We start from the raw sequence: 22368 nt of genomic DNA, 5'->3' as shown, positions 1-22368 counted from the left end.
TGTGGCTATCACGTCATGAAAGGGCAGAAATTGTGAGTTCTAAAAAGGCAGTGAGCCAACAGCAAAAGATCAAACACCACACTCCCAGCTTAAGAGTCATACTCTGTGGCTTCAAACTGTAGCAATGTCAAATCTACAACAAAGTTTTCCATTAGTAAGCTGGGATGCAATACGTCTGGGGTATCTCTGCTTTGCCTTTTGGCTAAACTCTTAACAGGTTGCATTATCCTTCTGTGCCTTGTACACAGGCAGGGGGGTTGGTATGTACATACACAGTGCTTCTACACTTAACCACTGACTGAATGTACTGAAAATCACTCTGCATTTACAGGAATCCATCTAAGTGAGAATTTCAGAGGTCCATACAGCATATCACTCTGTTAAAGTCTGACACCCAAAGCAGATACAAATTCTTGTCCTGAGGAGTTTTTTTGGCTCTGACATTGAAGATCTGGAGCCACCTTAGCACGATATGTGTGCTATAATTTATGTTAGCTTTGTTACAGATTTGCATTCTCTGATACTTCCACTGTATGAAAAGTTGAGGAGTCTGTTCAGATGTGCAGTTCAGTGATCTGTGCTGAAAGTATCTATTATGATACACAGAGGGATGAATGGGAGGGAAAATTGTCTATCAACACTCTCGGAGAGGTGAAATTCTCAAGAGCAGCAATCATGAAAGTTATAAACCAGATATGTTTTGCAAGTGTAGGTCTGAGAACATTTTCCCATCAGCTCTAGCAAATTGCATCATGCTTGGGTGTATCTGTCAGTACATTAATATCACTATTAAACACGTGATAGGAACAGGGCATCTGCAGAATCCGGGAGTGAGAAATGAACACCAGCAGCAGGACAGCCATGCACTTGTTTGTATTTGGAAATAACTACACAGACCAAACTGAAATGCAATTCAGAGGTGTTACGTGCATTCAGAAGGCTTGATCCTGAAGAAGCACCAAATGTCATAATGGTTACTTACACAACAGTCCAAACTGCCATGTAAGAAGTAATTTAGAAGTTTAAGGTAGTGCAAGGATTTTCTTTCTGCTCACCCCAATACTGTCATGGCACCTGCTCCATAGCTCACTACTATTTTTTGCATAATTTCTATAATGAGGATTTAAATGTAGTTGTTGTTGTTTTTAAAAAAAATATGTAAATTATAACCTAAATGCAAGGAACAGCCCCTTGTTTTATGTCTTAGCAAAATCAAGACAAACTTGTGCCAGTTTCAATCCTATAATCTTCCGGAGCATGTAGCTGGTATGATCTGAACTCAGCTTGTCCATCCCCCTGAACAGATGCTCAGAATCAGGATCCAAAGGGTTGACACTTTTTGAAATTGCATTTTGCCTTCCAAGTGCTGCAGAATTGTCTTAGCAATTAAAATGTGAATGGCTCTTCTGGACACATGGCACGAATGCTAACCAGGCACTACCTGCAGTTTCTTCATGAAGCCCAAGTCTGTACCTCAGCTGCTCCTTAGTAGCTGGGATCAAGATTATTGGCAACAACTGCTGATGTATTTGATTGTTATCATGCTCAGGGGTGGCACTGCCTCCTTTCATGTCAGTCAGCACTTAACAGACAATAACAGTTATTTGCAATTAGTCACCATCACTAGCCCTGTGCCAAGCCCCACCTTGATTCCATCTTTCTGGCTGAAATACTGGCAGCATGTATAAGGACCACACATTTCTCTACTCACTCTTCCCAAAACCAGGAAGGCTGTCTGCTTTTCTGGGTGGGATCAGCAGGAGGATCCTTGGTGCTAACGTAATTCTCAGTGCTAGAGGTACAACATTAAGAGAAACAGAGGACAATAGAAAGACCTAAATCTTATCTGTCCCTTCTGTCTTGCCCTGTGTGCTATGAAACGGCACCTCAGAATCTCACCAGCCACGGCAGCTCATTGAGGTAGAATAGGCATCTTTGGCAGGCCCCTCCTGCATCACTGTCTCCCATTCTCTCGGCTCTTCCAAGCTACAGCTGTAGGCAAGGAATGGAGACTTCAGCCTTGTTTCCAAAGGAGAAACATCTGAACCATGAGTTATTGCAACTAGTATCAAGTATTTCCTGCATCAACAAACCCCCAACCAGCTCAGGATCTACAGTGCAGGATTTAAAGTGCACCTGTCCTGTGCAAAGATTTACATGTTGAAACATTTCAGAGCGTTAGCTCAGACAGCTGACAGTGTAATCACCCTGCTGAAAAGCTCATTCAGAACTGACTGATTTTGCTCAGGATTTCCAAATCCCAGTGGGAAAGCTGTAGGTGTACATCTGGTTGCAAAGGGATTCCTATCCTCACATAACAGCCAGGAAACAATACAATTCCAAAAGTCCACAAGATAGAGGCTGGACCACCAGAGATAGAGTTGAATAACCTTCAGGCTAGCTGACTGGAGAAGGAATGCTGCGGTCAACATAAGATACCAATCAGCCGAGTGTCTCTTGTTTTCTTTAATCACAGCAGTGGAGGAAAGCCTCCCATTTTTGTCTCTGCTTCTCACTAGATGCCTGTTGCGCTACTCCACCCTGAGCAGTGGTATATTCTGAAGGAATGTCTCAGCCCCTCCAGCACCAAGCACTTTGCAACCGCTGCCATATGCCTCCTGAAGCAGCTAGTGCTGATTGCCCAACATGGTGCCACTCCCCCCCCTCTCTTTAGCCTTATTGAGAATCCCTTCCACAGCCTCCTCATTACAGCCCACTGTGGTGCCCTCAAATAACACCTTTTTTGTGTAGGTCTAATTGGCCAATACAGAGTAGCTGCTGTTGGCTCCTTTGAGTACTTTGACAGCACACTGGGCGTGCAGGCTTGTAATTTATCACATCAAACTCATTTTCCTTGAAATGGTGTTGTTCCTGCCTTTCTTATTCCAGAGAGTTATTATTCTGCATGGATTTTCTTTGTTTTTAAGTGGCTTGGTTGCTGTCCCCAGCTCTGGAAAAATGACAAAAGACAAAAATGAAGGAGGCACCGCCTCAAACTGTTTTGCATTCAGCAGGGTTGCCTGCCATTTGCAGGGACCAGCAGATGTCAGCCTAAATTGAAAGATGGAAAAGAAATCCTGTATCACAGCGTTAGCATCTCCCCTGCCAGATGGGAGCCACTCGCAGCACGGCAGGAGCAGTTAGCCAGCAGTGGTTAAAATTCAGCATCTGAACGAGGATGGTTATGCTGCACGCACTCGGAGTATATTTTGATTACAGAACTTAATTGTATCATAGATCAATGATAGTTTAATTTATGAGGATTGATTTTATTAATTCAGGCAGTTCAAAAGGCCCTGTTAAAGCTTCAGTTCATTTAACTGTATCTGACTTAAGCTTTGCTCATGCTATCTGAAGATAAATGACTATATATAAACTCACACCTTCACACCCCTTTGTGTATTTATTTCAGCGTCTGTCACCAACTGCGAGTTACATTTAAATGCAAAGTGTTAGTTGGGCAGGATACAGCACTGGGTTTTGAATACTTAAGAACCAGTCACAGAAGCATCCCATGAGCAAACTCCCTGGTACTGATGGGTGACTTCAATCACTCTGATATTTGCTGGGAAGCTCACACAGCCAGGCACAGTCAGTCCAAGGGGCTCATGCAGTGTATCAATGATAACCTCTTGATGCAGGTAGTGGAGGAACCAACAAGGAGAGGGGCACTGCTGGACCTTGTATGAACTAATAAAGAAGGACTGGTTGAGGACATTAAGGTCTGGAACAGCCTTGGGGACAGTGATCATGACATGGTGGAGTTCAGTATTATACAGGGTAGAAGCAGACCAACAAGTACAATCACATCCCTGGACTTCTGCAGAGCTGACTTTGTACTCTTCAGAGACATACTTGCAGAAATCCCATGGGCTAAGACCCTGGAGGGTGAAGGAGCCCAGGAAAGTTGGTTAATTTGTAAAGACCACTTCCTCCAAGCCCAAGCTAGATGTGTTCCCTTGAGTAGAAAATCGAGTAGATGTGTTAGGAGACCTGCAGGGCTGAGCAAGGAGCTCCTGAAGGAAATCCTAAGGAAGAAAGTAACTTACAATTCATGGAAGAAGGGAACTGTCACTTGGGAGAACTACAGGGAAGTTGTCAGGGCATGTAGGAAGGCAACAAGGAAGGCCAAAGCCCTCTTGGAACTGAAAGTGGCAAAAGAAGTAAAAGAGAACAGGAAGGGCTTCTTCAAACAGAGCAGGGAAGGTGTGAGGCCACTGCTGAACGAGGAGGCAGCCCTGAGAGCTGAGGATGCAGAGAAGGCAGAGCTGCTGAGTGCCTTCTTTGCTTCACTCTACACCTAGGACTGAACTGCCCTATGCACTCCAGACCCTGGATGAAGAAGAGGAAGCCTGGAGGAGGGAATGCTCCCCACTGGTCAGTGAAGACTGGGTTAGGGATCAATCACACAAGTTGAACATTCACAAGTCCATGGGCCCCAGTGAGATGCACCCAAGAGTGCTGAGAGAGCTGCCTGATGTTATTGCTCTGCCACTCTCCATCATTGTTGCCAAATCCTGGCAGATAGGAGAGGTGCTGAGCACTGGAGGAGAGCCAATGTCACTCCAGGCTTCAAAAAGGGCAAGAAAGAGGTTCCAGGGAACTATTGACCAGTCAGCCTCACCTCCATCTCTGGAAAAATGATGGAGCAGCTACTTCTGGGGGGCATCTCAAGGCACTTGAAAACGAAGAAGGCTATCAGGAGCAGCCAGCATGGATTCACCAAGGGGAAATCCTGCTTAACTGATAGCCTTCTATGCTGCCATAACTGAATGGGTAGATTCAGGAAGACCTGGGGATGTGGTCTACCTTAGCAAGGCCTTTGACACCATCTCCCAAGACATCCCAGTGAGCAAGCTCGGGAAGTGTGGGATGGAAGAGCAGTCAGTGAGGTGGATTAGGAACTGGTTACAAGATAGAGTTCAAAGAGTGGTGATCAATGGTGCCAGGTCCAGCTGGAGAGCCCCAGGGAGTCCCCCAGGGATCAGTGCTGGGATTGGTGCTGTTCAACACCTTCATCAATGACATTGATGAGGGAACAGACAGACACAGTCTGCTCAGCAAGTTTGCTGATGACACCAAACTGGGAGGCTTGGCTGATACAGCTGAAGGCTGTGCAGCCATCCAGCAAGACTTGGACAGACTGAGAGCTGGGCAGGAAGGAACCCAATGAGGTTCAACAAGGACAAGTGCAGAGTTCTGCATCTGGGGAGGAAGACAAACACCACCAGTACAGGCTGGGAGGTGATCTGCTGGACAGCAGCCCTGGGGAGAGGGACCTGGGAGTGCTGGTGGGTAACAAGTTCTGCATGGGACAGCAATGTGCCCTGGTGGCCAGGAAGGCCAATGGGATCCTGGGGTGCATTCAGAGGAGTGTGTCCAGCAGATCCAGGGAGGTTCTCCTGCCCCATCTACTCTGCCCTAGTGAGACCTCACCTGGAATACTGCATCTGGCTCTGGGCTCCCCAGTTCAAGAGGGACAGAGATCTGCTGGAGACAGTCCAGCGGAGGGCAACGAGGATGATTAGGGGACTGGAGCACTGCCTGGTGAGGAGAGGCTGAGGGACCTGGGACTGTTTAGTCTGGAAAATAGAAGACTAAGAGGGGATTTAATAAATGTTTATAAATATCTGAGGGCTGGGGGTCAGGAGGGAGGGGACAGGCTCTGCTCACTTGCTCCCTGGGATAGGACAAGGAGCAATGGATGTAAGGTGCAGCACAGGAGGTTCCACCTCAACACGAGGGAGAACTTTTTTACTGTAAGGGTCACAGAGCACTGGAGCAGGCTGCCCAGAGAGGTTGTGGACTTTCCTTCTCTGGAGGCTTTCAAGGCCCTGTCTGGATGTGTTCCTGTGTGACCTGAGCTAGATTGTAGAATAGAACAGAATAGAATAGAATAGAATAGAATAGAATAGAATAGAATAGAATAGAATAGAATAGAATAGAATAGAATAGAATAGACCAGGTTGGAAGAGACCCTCAAGATCATCGTGTCCAACCGATCATCCAACACCACCTAATGAACTAACCCATGGCACCAAGCACCCTATCAAGTCTCCTCCTGAACACCTCCAGGGATGGTGACTCCACCACCTCCCCAGGCAGCCCATTCCAATGGGCAATCGCTCTCTCTGTGTAGAACTTCTTCCTAACACCCAGTCTGAACCTCCCCTATCACAGCTTGAGACTGTGTCCTCTTGTTCTGGTGCTGGTTTCCTGGGAGAAGAGACCAACCTCTGCCTGTCTACAACCCCCCTTCAGGTAGTTGTAAAGAGCAATATGGTCTCCCCTGAGCCTCCTCTTCTCCAGGCTAATGTATGGTCCTGCTCTGGCAGGGGGGGTGGACTTGATGATCTCTTTGAGCTCCTTCCAGCCCCTGACATCCTGTGAGCCTGTGATTATTTGCACATACACACTTACTGTCTCTTCTGATGTTTTATTAGTGCCAAACCACTGCATTTCCTAATAGATGATTGTTGCACTCATGTTTGACAGCAATGTGACAGCCAGAAATGCTGTGTCAGAAGGAAAAAAGGTTGGACAGGTCTGCTCAAGACACAGTTTATCTAGACTGCAACTTACCACCTATGGTACACAAACTTGACGCCCAGGACAAGCAAATATAGTGTAGATTTCCAAGAATCTCATAGGACTCTTTCTTGAAAGCACAGATCACAAAGGCAGGGTTTACACAAAATTCTTAACATTTGCTCAAAACTACCATTTTCCTCCAGTCCAGCCCACATACATTTCCATCCTTGATTCTTCAGGCAAAAGATCTGTGAGTTAGAAAATCAGACAAATGAAATCAAAACTAAAACCAATCCAAGTTCCTGATTCTTGTGCAAATACAGAGCACTTCTGTGTGCCCTGAGAATTCTCACCCTAAATGTGAAAACTATTTCCCGAAAAATCAAATGACAGGGAGGGACTGGCTTGTAAGCTTTGAATAGGCTGCTTTCAAGGAAAAGACTTTGTACACTCACCTTCATTTCACATTATGTTCCCTTCTTCCCCTGTCTCCTACTGAATCTGATAAACACAGTCAATACTTACTCCACTCTTGTTTGGATTATGATGAGGCAAATGTGTGCAGGATGCACCTTGCTGCAACCTCTGTACTTCTCAGCAAGTCTGAGTAGACTTTTGTCACCACAACCATCAATCAATAAAAACCAGTCTTCACTTCATTTTAATCTTTAATCCCATGCTTATCCTGTATCACTTACAATGGAGTTGAGGGAAGGAGTAGAATCACAGACTACCTCAAGCTGGAAGGAACCTGTATATTGATCTTGTGAAAAGCCAAGAAAAGGTTTATTTTTCTGCAGAGACCCAGTGAATCAGGAAGACTTCACCATGTGACAAGCATCAGCTGGGCAGAGATGCTGGAAATTTTCTAGATGAAAAAAACATTGGTCAGAAGTGTTGATCTGCTTGAGAGTAGGAAGGCTCTGCAGAAGGATGGTTCAATGGCCTACGGCAAACTGTATGCAGTACAAGGGCCCCAGGGAGTTTTGTTCTTTTTTTCCAAGCTTTATCTGGAAGGAAAGCCCATCTTTTGTTTCTGCTCCACTTCCCCTAAGGCATACCTTGTCTCTCCCTTTCCAATTTCATGTAACATGAGCTATAAAGCATTGGATCAGTAGGAATAGAACCAAGTAGTGTAAGAGGTTTCTACAGAACAGCACAAGAACAAATTGATCTGGCTTAAAAAACATCTGGAATGTATCTGGAATAGAAAGATGCTTCCTCAGTGTCTTTCCTGCTCTTTGCTTTATCTTGCTCACCATCTGGACTCATTTCCCCTTCCTTGAGAAGACCTGAATACCCTTTGAAGCAGACGTGGAGCCCAGCATTAGCCCTCTGAAAGCACACAGATTCTATCCATGCCGGGTGTTGAATTACCACCCACTGTATTTGTTCCTTCTATCTTAGTCCTGTATTTTTTTTCTCTCTGTTTTTCTTTTCTGTTTCAATATATTTTGTCCAATATTATTCTTCCTTTGTTGCTTGCTGCTTTCCAGTTCTGGATGCTCTCCTCCCACAGCACAGCAGCCTTCAGCTCACACCTTTCATCATTATCAGGATGCATCTCACAACTTGGCTTTTAAAGGGTGGGGTGGTTTTGTCATACATTCTCAAGACAGTGTCTGCTTTTCTCCCTTTCCCACTTTCATTTGCTGGCAGCAACCTTGCCACTGTTTAAGGGGCAAGAGTGGAAGTGAAAATCTGAAACAGAGCCACATGTCTGCCTAAGGAACGCAAGCGAGCTCTTGACAGTGTAATTATACTCACCAGAGCACTCAAAACTAATTGCTATCCTTAAGAATCAAGCTGCTTGTTTTACTCTTAATGAGGAAAACGGTTTTAAATTATACTGGTACAAAGGAAGGGGTGGTCAGACAAGGCAAGACACTTCCCTTTTGTTCTTATTTAGTTTCTCCTTAAGTCTTGAATTGTTACTCTTCTGTACATTCTGCACAATACAATAATTACCACATTAGCTGTTGTAAATCCCAGACTCATTCCATATGGTCAGATAAAAGGATCATGAGGACACAGGCCCAATAAAGACCTTTAATTCGGAGGCCTTTAAATATGCAGGAATATCTGGCAATTCATCTAGACCTGGCAACATGCAAGTATCAGAGCGAGCTTCCAAAGCAAGATGCGACTGTTTCCTGAAAGATTAGAGCAGGAGGAACTGGGTTCACAGCCCAGGAGGATAGAAGGAAGCTTTGTGACTTCAAAATGTGCAATTAGGACAATTAGTATGGTAGCACAGCAGCGTGTGAAAAGCAGGAGGTTTTGAAAAAAGAGATGCCACTGTTTCTGTGCAAGCAGTTACTTGAGCAAAGCCTCTTCCAATTTTAAAGTGCTTGGAGGAGCACACAGTTTCAAGATAACTGCTTGAAATGCTGTGACAAACATTGCCACTACAACAAAAAAACTGCTGGACATCAAAGTGATCCCCTGAGGAGAGGAAAAGAGAATCATTTAATGTATTTGAAATCATTTTCAGAATCAAAATGCATAAACCCACGTATGGCACCAGATCAGGAGCTACAGCCTCTGCAGTAAGCACTGAGCATAGCTTCACTGAAGTTAGAAGCCTCTTATCTGTCTTCAGCTCTGGGCGTTTGTGGCACTTTCAGGTTCCACATGAAACTCACCGTCTAGGAATTTTTCCTGTTCACAGTGCTCTCAAGCCAGGCATGAAAGCCCAGGCTAGTGATATGGACAGTTCAGTTGTAATCCCTGTGGCACAGAAAAAGATTGCATCTGCCAGAGAAGTGGGGAACAGAAAGCTGTTCTCGTGCAGCCTTGAAAGGGAGCTATGCCAAAACGAGTTTCATTTTTTGAAGGCCCCTGTGGATCAGCTTTCTAGGGGTGACTGAGTCAGTGTGCTCACAGACCAGACCCTAACCAGCTACATGGGAACACAGCATGTTTGTAAAGTTCATAAGATAACATGCATCAATGATGACACAACACACATCTTTAAAAACAAGCACAAAGGTGTGCTGAGGTGGTAGAGAGACAGATGTCCTTTTACACTCCTGGATTATGGAATTAATAGGATTTAAAAGCAAATTCCCAAGCACTTGATAAGTAAACCAGTGAATCATTAGCATAACAACGATGGTGGAAATCATTTTGTGTGCTGCCTGCTCCAAAGAAATGTAGAAGGTCAGAGCAGTATGGATGTAAACACCCAGCCCTCATGAGATTTCCATGTGTCTGGAGTGAAATGGCAGGAAAAAAAAGCAAGTAAAATAAAAGCAAGTAAAAAATGCATGAAACTCTGTGGGATTCACTGCAGAAAGATCTAAATACTGCAGAGGTATTGATCACTTCAGAGGTGAACTGCTGTGACCAGTCCTGTCAGGTTTGAGAGGTAGGTCCAACAACATCAGCACTTGCAGCATGCTGTTCCCAGCACACATGAATATGTGTCTGGTGCTTTGATTCCACAAAGGTTAGTTATCAGGCTAGGGAAAGATCAAAACCCAGCCAAAAATTTCTCATTAAGGGTGTTACCTGGAGAGCAGCTCCATAGCCAAGCTGTCATTCCCAGCACTTTTGAAAATAATTGTGGAAAGTATGAATGGTGGGTGGTGATGAAAGGTTACACCAGGACAGTCCTTTTACCATCAGACATCATTATTTTAGTCAATAGATGGTAAGGAAGAGTTACCCAGCTTACAAAGCCAGCAGCATAACTCATTATAGGTGACACTTCATCCTGAGATGACTGATCCACCTTAACGCTTGGTTAGGTTTAGGAGCAAGTTGCCAGCATTCACTAGTTTTGGTCACACCCTTCGCAGATGGCAAACAGACACACTGAGCACACTGGTCACAAGCTGTGAGACGCATAATCATATCTATGAATCACAGAATCACGGAATCATTAAGATTAGAAAAGAAGGTGAAAAGGTATAAACACAACAGGACACCTGCATGAAAACTTAAGTGGGAGCCCAGCTCTTAACCTCTCAGTGCTGTCAGACACTTTTTCTTCTCTGTTACTTCACCTTTTTGTATGCCTGCTGTAAATATTTATTTTCCTCTGTCACACACATTATTCTTTTCGGTACCATTGCAGTAAAGCACCTGCCATGCACATACTGCTCCATACACCCCTGATACGTCAGACAGGAAGGGCCACACACTTCAGTGTTTATTCACGGCCTGAGTCACTCAGCCTGTGAATGAAAACTGAGAGACTTGGGGCTCTTTAGTCTTGAGAAGGGAAGGCTGAGAGGAGATCTGATCAATATCTATAAATATCTGAGGGGTGGGCAGCAAGATGAAGGTGCCAGGCTCTTTTCAATGATGCCCAGTGACAGGACAAAAAACAGGTACAATCTAGAACACAGGAGGTTGCATCTCATCATGAGGAGACACTTCTTTACAGTAAGAGTGATGGAGCCCTGGAGCAGGCTGACCAGAGAGGTTGTGGAGTCTCCTTCTTTGGAGACTTTCAAAACCCACCTGGATGTGTTCTTGTGTAGCCTGCCCTAGCTGATCCTGCTTTAGTAGGGGTGTGGGACTTGATAATCTCTGAAGGTCCCTGCTGTGATTTTAAGAACTTTACACTAATCCTGCCACTGGCACTGCTCTCCGTGTGCAGGAAGAAGGCCCTTCCTCCCTCCTGTGAGTTCAATTCAGTAATCAGAACTAAAGTGCTACAAAACCAATTCCCTATTTAATGATTTCTTCAATATATTCTGAAAAATCAGTGGACCTTTTTTGCTACAATTTTAAAAGTCTGTCTTGGGACATTTAACTGCAAAATGTAATCTCACTATTTTCTTAAATGTACTTTTAATAGGTACACTTGGCTATAATTCATCTGAATGGTTCTCTTTTAGATAAAGGTTCCAGTTTTTCCACAGTAAGTTAATACAAAAGTGCATTCAGAACTCCAGGCAGTTGACATCAGGTAATTTAAGAGGAGTCAGACAGTTTACTCAAGGAGCTAATATTTCCCAGTGCCTGTAAGCCAAGGGAAGTTCTGTATATACACAGCAATGCACAAGCTGGAGTTGCATTTGTAAGTTACATCCTAGTTTTGATTTAATTCCTGGAGATGGCACAAGAAGAGCTGAGATTGTCTAGGATGCCCTAGGTGTCTCCAGTTTAATCATCTACTTCCCAGTAACCAAGCAAGCACACTGTTCAGGTCCACTCAGATTCAGTTTTGCTCCTCACAGGAGCTTTCCGGGGAAGTTTCGGAAATCACAGGATTCTACTTTCTGCACCTCCCTTCCCTTCCAGGTGAACACCAAAATTTTACTTGTGTTTATATGCTTTTATTGTAAAATGTAACTTTACAGATCCTTGTGGCTTGCTGTTCACTGTCTTCACTAAATAAAAAGCTTTTCTCATCAACACAGAAGAGAAATTTCTACCTGATTCTCAACAGTGTTAGAAAGCTCTAGAAGCCTGTCCTATACACCAGGCAACCAATTCCCCTACCAGCTCTCAGCTAAGTCTTCCTGCAATCTCTTTCATTATTCTCTGGTTTCAACTTTCCTCTTCTAGCTTCATATCTTTGAACCTGCTCCTAATTCTGTTTCAAATAGACCAACGTCCACCTGCTGGCTATAACCTTCTGCTGGGCAGCATTGCTGGGCAACCAGCAGTATATGCTAACCTGAAAGGATCTCCAAGTGCTTTTTATTGGTATGAAAATATTTGGAGATTATTTCCCTCTGTCAGTACAGAGCCTCATTAACATTATCTCATTAGCAGTCTCTGGAAAAATAACCTCAGAAAGTTTCATCTTCTCATTTCCATCCTTATTTTGGAAGGTATGTTATTGTTATTTGCACATTTTCGGCAAAGCTTTTGGTAGTTTAATTTTGCAGATGTTTGCAGACTGTCTAATACGTGGTTGCTTGTAAGGTACATCAAAGAAGCAAAAGGGTAACCATTTATTTCATCTTATGCTAGGCACAAACAGGACCTGGTGATTTCCCTGGTTTGTGCATCTGTGCCTTTCCTTCACAGTTATTTAAGCATCTGAACTTCCTTTGGGGGTAATGGCCATGTGTACTAACTAAGGCCAAACAGGTGCAAACAGGATACGCTCACAAATGGAGTGGTGGACCTAGATCTGTACCTTCTGCTCTAGAGGGTAGAAGTTCCTCATAGCTCTCCTCATATTTCTGTTTACTTCACATAAGAAATTCAACACGGAAAGGGTTAATCTTTAGCACTTTCTGGCCAAGATAGGCTGCATTCAGCACATTGCTGACGGCATTCTACAGTTTCATTTGCAACCTTTCAACTTTCAGTGAGATTTCTGTCCTTTTCCTGTTAGTACAGTTGCTGTTTTTCCAGAGTGAAACGTATTATGACAGTGAGTGCCTATAAACACGCCGTAACAATGCCCAGGTATTAGGCAAGGTAACTGATCAGCTTAGACACCAGAAACTAGTGATGATAATTACACTTGAAGTTTTTTCCTAGAATGTGTCGAAATGCTCAGCCTAAAAATTGCCTCTTGCTTGTATGGGCTGGTACTTTTGAAAAGGGTTCTGTTATTTATAAAGATCTTCTGGGCACTTCAGATCATTTGTATGGTATCTCCCTACTCTTCAGATTCCGATAGCGAGCTTTCTGGAAGTACTTGTATGCTGTTTGCAAACAGCCATGATCTGATTTTTCTTGCCATTTGTATTTTCTAAGATAAGACTCTTCAACAACAACCACTACAATAAATATTTTCAGTAACACTTCAGTTTGTTTACATGTAATATGTGAATGCAGAAGACTGTTTTCAGCTTGCAGCCACCACAGATTTCTGAGGGTGGGGAAGCAGGGCAAAGAAGTTCATCACAAGCTAGGGTGCTGGTTGTAATGTATCTGTAGCAGCTTCAGATAGGAAGCAGCTCTTGGCAAAATGTTCCTACCAACCCCTCTTGACTGGAGTCCCATCTAAAGACAGTATTTCACTATATCTCACTGTTGACAGCTCTCCTGCCACCACTGCTATCATATACAAGAAAGGGGAATGGCAGGCCTGCAAAGAAAAACAAAGACAACTATAATGGGACTTCTACTGCACATCGTAAATGTGAAGTGGTGACTTATACTTCTTACAGAACCCTTGTTACACGAGGAAGATTTAGTAAGCAAGTACAAAACCTTGAAGAATATTCCCATCTGCTGCTTTTGCTAAGATCCTAGCAGTCAGCTGAGTGTAGAAAGCAGTGTGGGCTAAGGAAATGCAAACTGGATTTTAACAATGCAACCCTTGTTAACACTGTGATACGTAGGTATTAACAAAATCCACGGAGCTACTAGGCAATAGTTCCTGCACCCATGCAGCAATGACCAGTGAAAGATGTGTAAAACCATGGTATAGCTTTGTGTTCCTTGGAAATGTCAAACATGGAGGTCTTTTTCTTATTTTGTTTTTGCTGTTTCACACTCTTCTGCTCACCAGCCTGAATTTAGCCACTCAGAAGATTCAGTTTTGCAACTGTCTGAAAGTGCTCGTTAGCTCACTGTCAAAAGCATGCAATCAGCAGGCAGCCACTGGCTTTGGGCATTAGCTGGGGTGTTGCTTCTACCAGAGGCATTCAGGTCAAGATTTGAATTCAGAAATAAAGGCTTTCTTCCTGCTTGCTGCCAGTGTAGGTGTCATTGACTCTGAAGAGAAAAAAAATCATTATGCAAAAACATCCCCAATGTCTGGGCAGAAGGTGATGCCCATGAATCAGCATCAGGCAGTGTGTTAGCTGGGAAGTTAGGCATGAACTGGAGCTGAGCAGGGTTCTGGTGGCTGTTGAGCTCGTATGGGGATGTGAGGGAAGTGAGCTGCTCAGGTCAGCACGAGCACTAAATATGTGAGGGGCTGGAGACTGCATTCAGTGATAACTTGATTGGAGTAGGTGGGGAAATGATAATGCAAGCTCCAGAGTAAATTGGATGGGCTTGTCAAAGCCAAACCAGACAAAATGTTGCCATGGTTTTTGAGTCACCCAAATAAAGAGAACACCGCTCACTCTGAAGTACAAAGGCTCAGGATGGCTTTGTGGTCCTTTGCAAGGGCTGTGGGTAGAGATGAACATTCAGATCTGTTTCCTGCTGTCATTAGGGAATGCAAATCAGAGTGTGCAAATGAAAGCAGGGAGGTGACAAGGTGCCTCAGGAACCACCTTTCCTGGTTGATGCCTAAGAAGTTCTCCTGGGAGTTCAGACTGATTATCTATTCTGTATAATGTGTAGGCTGACTGATTTTATTGATTCTCAGTTATCTTTCAATATTATTTGCTTCATTAGCTCAGGCAGCCCAGGTACATGGCCACAAGCCCATAAATGAGCCTCAATGGCCAATGCAGACCTGTCTTCATGGAGAATAATCCACAGTTTAGTTTGTAACAATAAACAAAGACAAGCAGATTTCATCCCATCGTGTTTAAGTGAAAATTAAATGGATTCTTGCACAGTATACAAAAGGGGGACTGGGCTGTACTTACTAGATTTTAAAAAATATTTCTCCTATATTTAAAATCGTGCTTCAGTACTACTGTCTACTAGGGAAATTATTTTCCTATGTGGTAGTCCTACAGATGTGTTCTCTAAAAGAATTCTTACTCTACTGAAATGAATTTGGAGTTTTGTGAGAAAAAAGAGAAAAAAAGAAAAGAAGGAGAAAAGTGGAAAGAAACTCAGCACAATGACATAGAAAGTATCTAAGCTGCAAGGGGAAAACTGCCTGTGAAGACGAGGACCCAGCTTGGAGAATTTAGTGACAAGGGCAGCAAGGGCAAAGTAGGCCACTTTAAAACAGAGATGCAGTCTCTGGTGGGTCATTTGAATTTCATCAGCAGAGCAATTTTCATGCCATTTAGCCACAGCCACAGTAGGAACACAGAGGACTAAACATGTTAAAATGACAAAATAATACAAGAAAGGATTTGGACTTGTGGTCATTATATCTGACACAATACAGTGATGTGGTATGCTGAGTTAGTGCTGTAGCAAGGATTTTGAGTGTTTACAGAAAAATATAGTATGCACCAGGAGAAAGGTCTGTAGCACATTCATTTCAGTGTTTATGGTACATTAAGAATCCATCAGATACCAAGAAGAAAAGATTTCTGTCTCAAAACCAAAAAACCCCAAATGAAACAAACCAGCAAAACATCCCACACTGTTAGCAAGGTTTGCACCTGACCTTTAGAATAATGGCTCATATTTTTTTCTTCCAGACCCTTAGAGGAACAGGGAATATTTTAATAATCATTTATGTGCTGCAAGGTCTTTTAACAAGTAATTAACAAGTGGATTTATGGCCTCACAAGAAGCATTTGGATTGAAAGGTTTCATGAATTCTAAACTGCTGTCCTCAACCACAACCTATGGTAGGATGCTCCCCCTTAAACTGGGAGAATGCCTTTCAGTGATGCATGCTTCTGCAGTTCAGCCAGTCAGTGCACACAGGCACTCCACAGACATGCTGCAGTGCCAAAGCTCTTGGTGGAGAATGCACATTTCAGCTATGAACAACAAAGTGTAGCTTTATACTCCCAAGCAAAGACAGACTGTCATACCTGGCACATACAGCATGGCAGTATTCAGTCATGGCATGGACATTTATCTTCGGACCTGATAAGGTACAGTAAGTAGCACTAAGAGGAGAGCTGAAGATTCTCATGTGTTTACAAAAAAATGTTCCTGACAGTAGAAAATAAAGTCATTCAGGGGGCTTTGAAACATCCTTGGCTTCAATAAACTATCCTAGATGACTAGAGCACACCTAGATGAGGAGACCAGATGCTCTTTTAAGGGTAGCTGGGCAAAAGAATCATGAACAGGAGCAGCAGAGACAAAGCTGCCTTCACACAGGAGGGGAGCTAGTTGTAGCTCTCCTATCACAGAGAGGTGCTCCAGGAGCTCCAGAGGAGATGAAGGGATTTTTCATCTTTTGTTACTTCACCCCTTCATGCCTGCATCTACTCCTCTGGAGAAACAGACATTACTGTCTTTGCAGCCTTTTTCCTTCTCACTCTCCTCGTGGTCAGACCATATCTCTTGTTTGGTATTTCAGGGAGGGTTTTGGCCCTGAGCACCCTGGTTAGCCAGGAGGTAAAAGCTAATTTCCTCTGTGCCATTCGGGACCCGTGGCTTGGGGGGGTAGAGAGCAGGGCAGAGAGGAGGGGTGGGTGTGGGGGGTTAGGGGGTGAGTAGGTGGAAGTTGAGGCCTGGGGTTTTGGCCTAAGTGAGGGAGGCTTTGAAAAGGGTTTTTGGCTTAAAGAGGTGGTTGTAAGCCCCGGTGGAAGGACTGGGCTGAGCCTGAATGTCAGTTTTGGCATTTTGACATTTCTGTATAAAGCTGTGAATAGTACTCCCATTTACACTTCCAACTTTTTCCATATGAGAACCTTTTTATTTTACTTCCCTTGAGGGATAAAATGCAACTTCTGTCTGCTCTTAAAACTAAGACAGTAGTGATAACCACAAACCTGGTCGGTAGCACTGATTGTTGGTAAGGACATGTGAGAAAGTTTGTTCACTTTGCAGCTGGGATGCAAAACTCAGTTACTGTTGACCAAAGCAAGAACCACAGGCAAACCTGATCAGTAACACTGGTCGGTGAGAGAGCAACAAACTACAGCTACACAGGACTTGCAGCTGATAAGGATATGAACTTGAGGGTTTATTTTTGCAGGCAGTCATGGCATGAACTAAGAATATTTTTTTTTTCGGCGTGGTTCTTGGAAATCGCATTTTGGTTTACACAGATTGAAACAAATTTTATCTTGCCCCAGTAGTTACTGAATATAACGGAGGAACAAAAAACAGAGTCTCACAGATTGATAGAGCTGAAGCTTAGAAAGTACTACTGTCACCTCTTTTAACCTCATGTACTTTGTAGGCCAAACTTTACGTGCTAAAATCTATGTGAAGCCAATGTTTGCTCAAAAACATACCACCTAAGGAAAATCCAGCTGTGATTTAAATACTTCAAGCAAAAGAGAGACACAACCAAATCCCTTGTAATGTTTTCCCCATGACTAATTATGATCAGTGCTAAAAATAAAGACCTTATTTCTAATCTGAATGTATCAACATGCAACTTTTAAGTATTCCCCCTGTGTTTGTTTTTTTCTGCCAAAAAAAATCCGTGTATTATCATCCCGGTTACATAAAAAATCATGACTCAATTAAACACCAACATGCCAAAGTAGGTGGTGAATAATGCCAGGCAAAACAGAACAGAAATGTATTTTATGCCAAACAGGATAGACACACATGGTAATCACTTGGTACAATGAGCTAAGCAGTAACCCAGCATCTGAATCATCAAAATCTATCCATCACCTTATGTATGTGTTCAGGTTTTAGAGGAATAATCAAAACCAGCTTTGATTTGCCTTAACTGATTCTCAGCAACCTTTTGCAAGCATGTTTATGATGTGTAAATGTAGCTCATAATTACATATGGGCTTCCCAGTCATGCTTGGCTTTTCCTCACCTCTAATCTGTGGATTCTCTTTATAGATATCCAGGTGGCTATAGCCAAGTGACTTCTGGGAGAATTAGTACTTCAAATGCCATTGCATGGTTACTTTGAGAAACTTAGTGCTGTTAAACACCCAAAGTATTTAAAACAAAGATAAATTCACATGCAAGCTGCTTCCTTTTTACATTTGGACTGCTTTAGGTACGATACAACAAATAACCACTAAAAGTAGTTACTGGTGGATACTTGGCCGGTATAGAGCCTGTTGCCAGTCTGAGCCAGACTTCCTGACCATAGTTTAACTCTAATAAAGCATTTCCAGTAATGACTCTGTCAGTGAACTTGTTATTATTAATGTTTTCAGCCTGAAAAGTGAGTTTGTCTATTCCATCAATGACCAGATAGCCAGAGGCACGTGGACTGAATGATTCAATGGTGTATTCAAAAACATAGACGCCCAGATATGGAACGTGGAACTTCCCAGTTGCTGGGGCAAACGAAGCTCCGTAGTTGACATCCAGATTGTTAAATCTGATGGGTCCTGGAGTTGTCATTCCATAGGTATGAGAGGCAAAAAAAGCCACCATAGGTGCATATCTGTAAGATCCTTTTGAAAAATCTGTGCAGGGAGAAAGGAAAATGTCAAGCAGCGTTACACTGTAGAATGGCAGCTCAGACCACTCATACCAGAAGCAGCCTTTCTGAAGGCACGTAACCCAGCAGCTTCAACAGCTGAAACATTACTTCTGCATCACGCACAGAAAGCCACTCTCTCCACAGCACTGGGTATATCCACAACAGAATAATTCCAGAAACAGCAAGGGAACTTTGTGTTTGTCTACACTATGCTATCATTAGGTGGTTTTGTCTTTCCCTTCCTCCTTTCCCTCTCTCCCTCAAAGTTTTCCCAACCCCAGGCTTTCTTTCATTGTTCATACGTATGTGCTGAAGCCAAGAATTTTCTCCACAAATCTTAGAGAAGCACTGAGGAGGTTTAGCACTCCTGATGTCTAATGGTGGAATAAAAGTGTATGTTTTCCTCTTCAAGCTGAGCCTGCACACTATGTTTCCCTGCCACTGTACAAATTATTTTATTTGCCATTCATATGCTGTCATGAGTGAGAATCAGCCAAATGGCTGCTGAAAGCTGCACAAAATTCACATTCCATGAGGCCTGGATGCAAATTATTTATTTGTTTTATGGGCTGAGTAAGCACAGTTTGCACTTTTCTTTCTGAAATGTTTTTGTCAAAGGCTTCCTGCTTTGCTGGTGGAAACAAGAGGCATGACTAAAAAGACTCCTTGAGGCCAAAGTCCTGCCAGTCATGGTAGCTACTTATATCTATGGAGCATTTATGGCCATGATGAAGCTAGTACTCTCCACTGATGTGATTTCATCTCCCTCTTTGAATTCCCTATTGTCTTCAAAGGCATGTACTGCACACCCTCCAACTTTGCACAGCTCAGTGGCGAGCTTTCCAGCTATCAGTGCTGCTCCCAGCTCAACTTAATCCCAGTGCCTAGTCATACTACAGAAACAGATCATGAGCCACAGATGGAGATTGATGTCTTCAGCACACAGGACACTACTGGTTGAGTTTGCACTCATTAAAATGAAATGTGAGAACTTTGACCAACAAATGCTCTTTAATTAGGCCCTGGGGCAGAGACCCATACTGCTGTCATATTGCACTACTAAATTGTTTACTTACCAACACTCAAAGAAGTGTCGCTCACCAGCTTGGTACTGCAGTTAACTCCTCCAAAGGGATGGCGACAAGCACAAACAAAACTCTGTCTGTCATTGATACAGGTTCCTCCATTCTGGCATGGGGAACTAACACAAGATGAATACTGCCCTGTGACATTGGGAGGAAAACCAACAACCTCAATTGCAATGTCATTACAGTGACACATCCCAGGTGCCTCTTTGTCAGGTCATAAAGCCGTTGGAATTTTGCTGAGGTTCTGTGTGGAGGCCAACTTTAGATCCCTTCCAGTCTGCTCAAACTCCTCTCTAGTGTAGCCTCCCTCTTTGCCACACCCTCAGACAGCCTCCTAGGTATTCAGAATTACCTATAAATGCTGAGTTCTAGTCTCAGGAGTATCTCACTGATGAGTATCATCAAGACATTGGGATAGCTGAACATCTAGGACAGTGCAGACCAAGAGACTCCTGTCAGCAAACGCCAACCTTCTTCATTTCTTCCCTCCTCTCCTCCTTAATTTAATGACCTCCCTGCAATGTCAGTTTAAAGCCATCAAAGTGTGGGTACAACCAAGCATTAGGAAGTTCTCCTTCTGCTGCTCCCTACACAAGTCTTTCCATAATAATCTAAGGCAAGGTAGCCTTATAGGTGCTCCTCAAGACAGATTCAACCTGGAGAACATAAGGAGATGGGAGACTGAGAACTCACCCCTCCTAGCCATAGCATGACACAGAAACCTGTCTGCCCAACACCAGATGCTCACTTCCCTCTTCCAGTTGGTCATGGTAGACTTTTTGCGGTGAGCCACACACAGCTGGCTCAGCCTCATTCTGCCCTTCTTGTATGGTAGCCCTCAGACGCTACAGGAAGCCAAGACACAAGACACAAGCTCCAAGCTTCAAGCTCCAAGCTGAGAGACTTTCAACTGATAACACTGCAGAAGTCCTTCAGAAAGAAATGGCAAAACTTGGAAGAGACAATAGTGACACATCCAATGGTATTTCCTTCTTTTGGCAAGACAAAAAAGAAAAAGACATTTTCCTGATGGTTCAGGCAAATCTGTGCTTTGGTTGGTTTCACTAGATCAGGCACAAGAGGCTGGTCTGTTCAGACAGAGACAGTTTAGCCTTGGGGGTAGCAAAACACAGGTTTTATACTGCTAGTGTATAGGCTGAACTTTCTGGTCTATGACATTACTCAGCTAGATGTGTCACAATCATTGCAGGAGAGTCTGGCTGCTGCTGCTGCAAGATCTTAAATGTTATCCACAGCATTTTCAATACTTCCCCCTGCCCATAAATAACTCACTTCCAGAACACCTACTAAGATGTCTCTGCAGTCAGCAGGGACATCCTCAACTAGAACATGGTTGCCCAGAGCCCTGTCCAGCCTCACCTGGAATATCTCCAGGGAAGGAGCCTCAACCACCTGCCTGGGAAACTTGTTCCAATGTTCCAGCACCCTCATGGTAAAGAACTTCTTCCTCACATCCAATATAAATCTGCTCTGCTCTAATTTGAAGCCATTGTCCCTGGTCCTGTCCCTGCAGGCCTTTACAAACAGTCTCTCTCTGGCCTTCCTGTAGCCCCCTTCAGGCACTGGCAGGCTGCTATTAGGTCTCCCCAGAGCCTTCTCTTCTCCAGGCTGAACACCCCCAGCTCCCTCAGCCTGTCCTTGTAGCAGAGCTGCTCCAAGCCCCTGATCATTCTTGTGGCCTTCTCTGGGCCTGCTCCATCAGGTCTCCAGATCCTTTTTGTATCGAAGACTCCAGACCTGCACACAGTACTCCAGGTGAGGTCTCAGCAGAGCAGAACAAAGTGGCAGAATCACCTCTCTGGATCTACTGGCAGCACTGCTTTGGATGTAACCCAGGATGTGATTTGCCTTCTGTGACACTGCCTGCTCATGTCCAGCTTCTCCTCCATCAGCACCCCCAAGTCTTTTTCCTCAGGGCTGCTTTCTATCACCTCCTCCCCCAGTCTATATTGATAGTGAGCATTGTTTCAGCCCAGGTGCAGAATCCTGCACTTGCTTTTGTTGAACCTCATGAGGTTCACCACCTCTCCAGCCTGTCCAGGTCCCTCTGGATGCCATCCTGTCCCTCTGGTATACCAACAACATCACTCAGCTTGGTGTCATCTGCAAACTTGCTGATGGTGCCTGGATCCCTCTATGTCAGTGATACAAATATTAACCAGCACAGGTCCCAGTATGGACCCCCGAGGGACACCACTGTCACTGCTCTCCATCTGGACTTCAAGCCATTGAACACCACCCTCTGGATGTGACCATCCAACCAAATCCTTATCCACTGAACATCCACCCAGCAAATCGACATCTCTCCAACTTGGCCAGCAGGATGCTGTGGGGACAGTGTCAAAGGCCTTGCAGCAGTCCAGACAGATCACATCCACAGGTTGTCCCTTCTCCACTGACACAGTCACTTTGTCATAGAAAGCCACTAGGTTGGTGAGGCAGGACCTGCCCCTAGTAAATCCCTTCTGGCTGTCCTGAACCAGTTCCCTGTCCTCCATGTGCCTTAGAATGGCAACTCTTCCTGACATGTGAGCTAGACAGATCACGCCCAGCTGATAGGGAGAAATCTATCAGTCAGTGCTGCTCAGTTCTGAGGCAGTAGGTACTGAATTTAGTTGTGTAATGTATTGTCAC

General features: G+C 44.0%; 1 protein-coding gene across 1 annotated transcript in view; it reads right to left on the bottom strand.

Moving 5' to 3' along the window:
* Positions 1–17151: 17151 nt before the first annotated feature.
* MMRN1 (multimerin 1) overlaps positions 17152–22368 on the bottom strand; it is a 57386-nt gene continuing 52169 nt past the window's right edge. Inside the window, exons 7-8 of the mRNA XM_068171062.1 lie at positions 19702–19848; positions 17152–18608 (exon numbers count right to left, since the gene is read on the bottom strand). Coding sequence (XP_068027163.1) covers positions 18187–18608; positions 19702–19848 — 569 coding nt within the window. The 3' untranslated portion in view covers positions 17152–18186. The remainder of the gene's footprint in view (positions 18609–19701; positions 19849–22368) is intronic.

Source organism: Melanerpes formicivorus, unplaced genomic scaffold (genome assembly GCF_026170545.1).
Source record: "Melanerpes formicivorus ecotype bairdi unplaced genomic scaffold, bMelFor1.0.p_v2 SCAF_4, whole genome shotgun sequence".
NCBI classification, from domain to species: Eukaryota; Metazoa; Chordata; class Aves; order Piciformes; family Picidae; genus Melanerpes; species Melanerpes formicivorus.
Note: the sequence above shows the minus strand (reverse complement) of the source record. Positions and strands in the feature narration are given on the sequence as shown.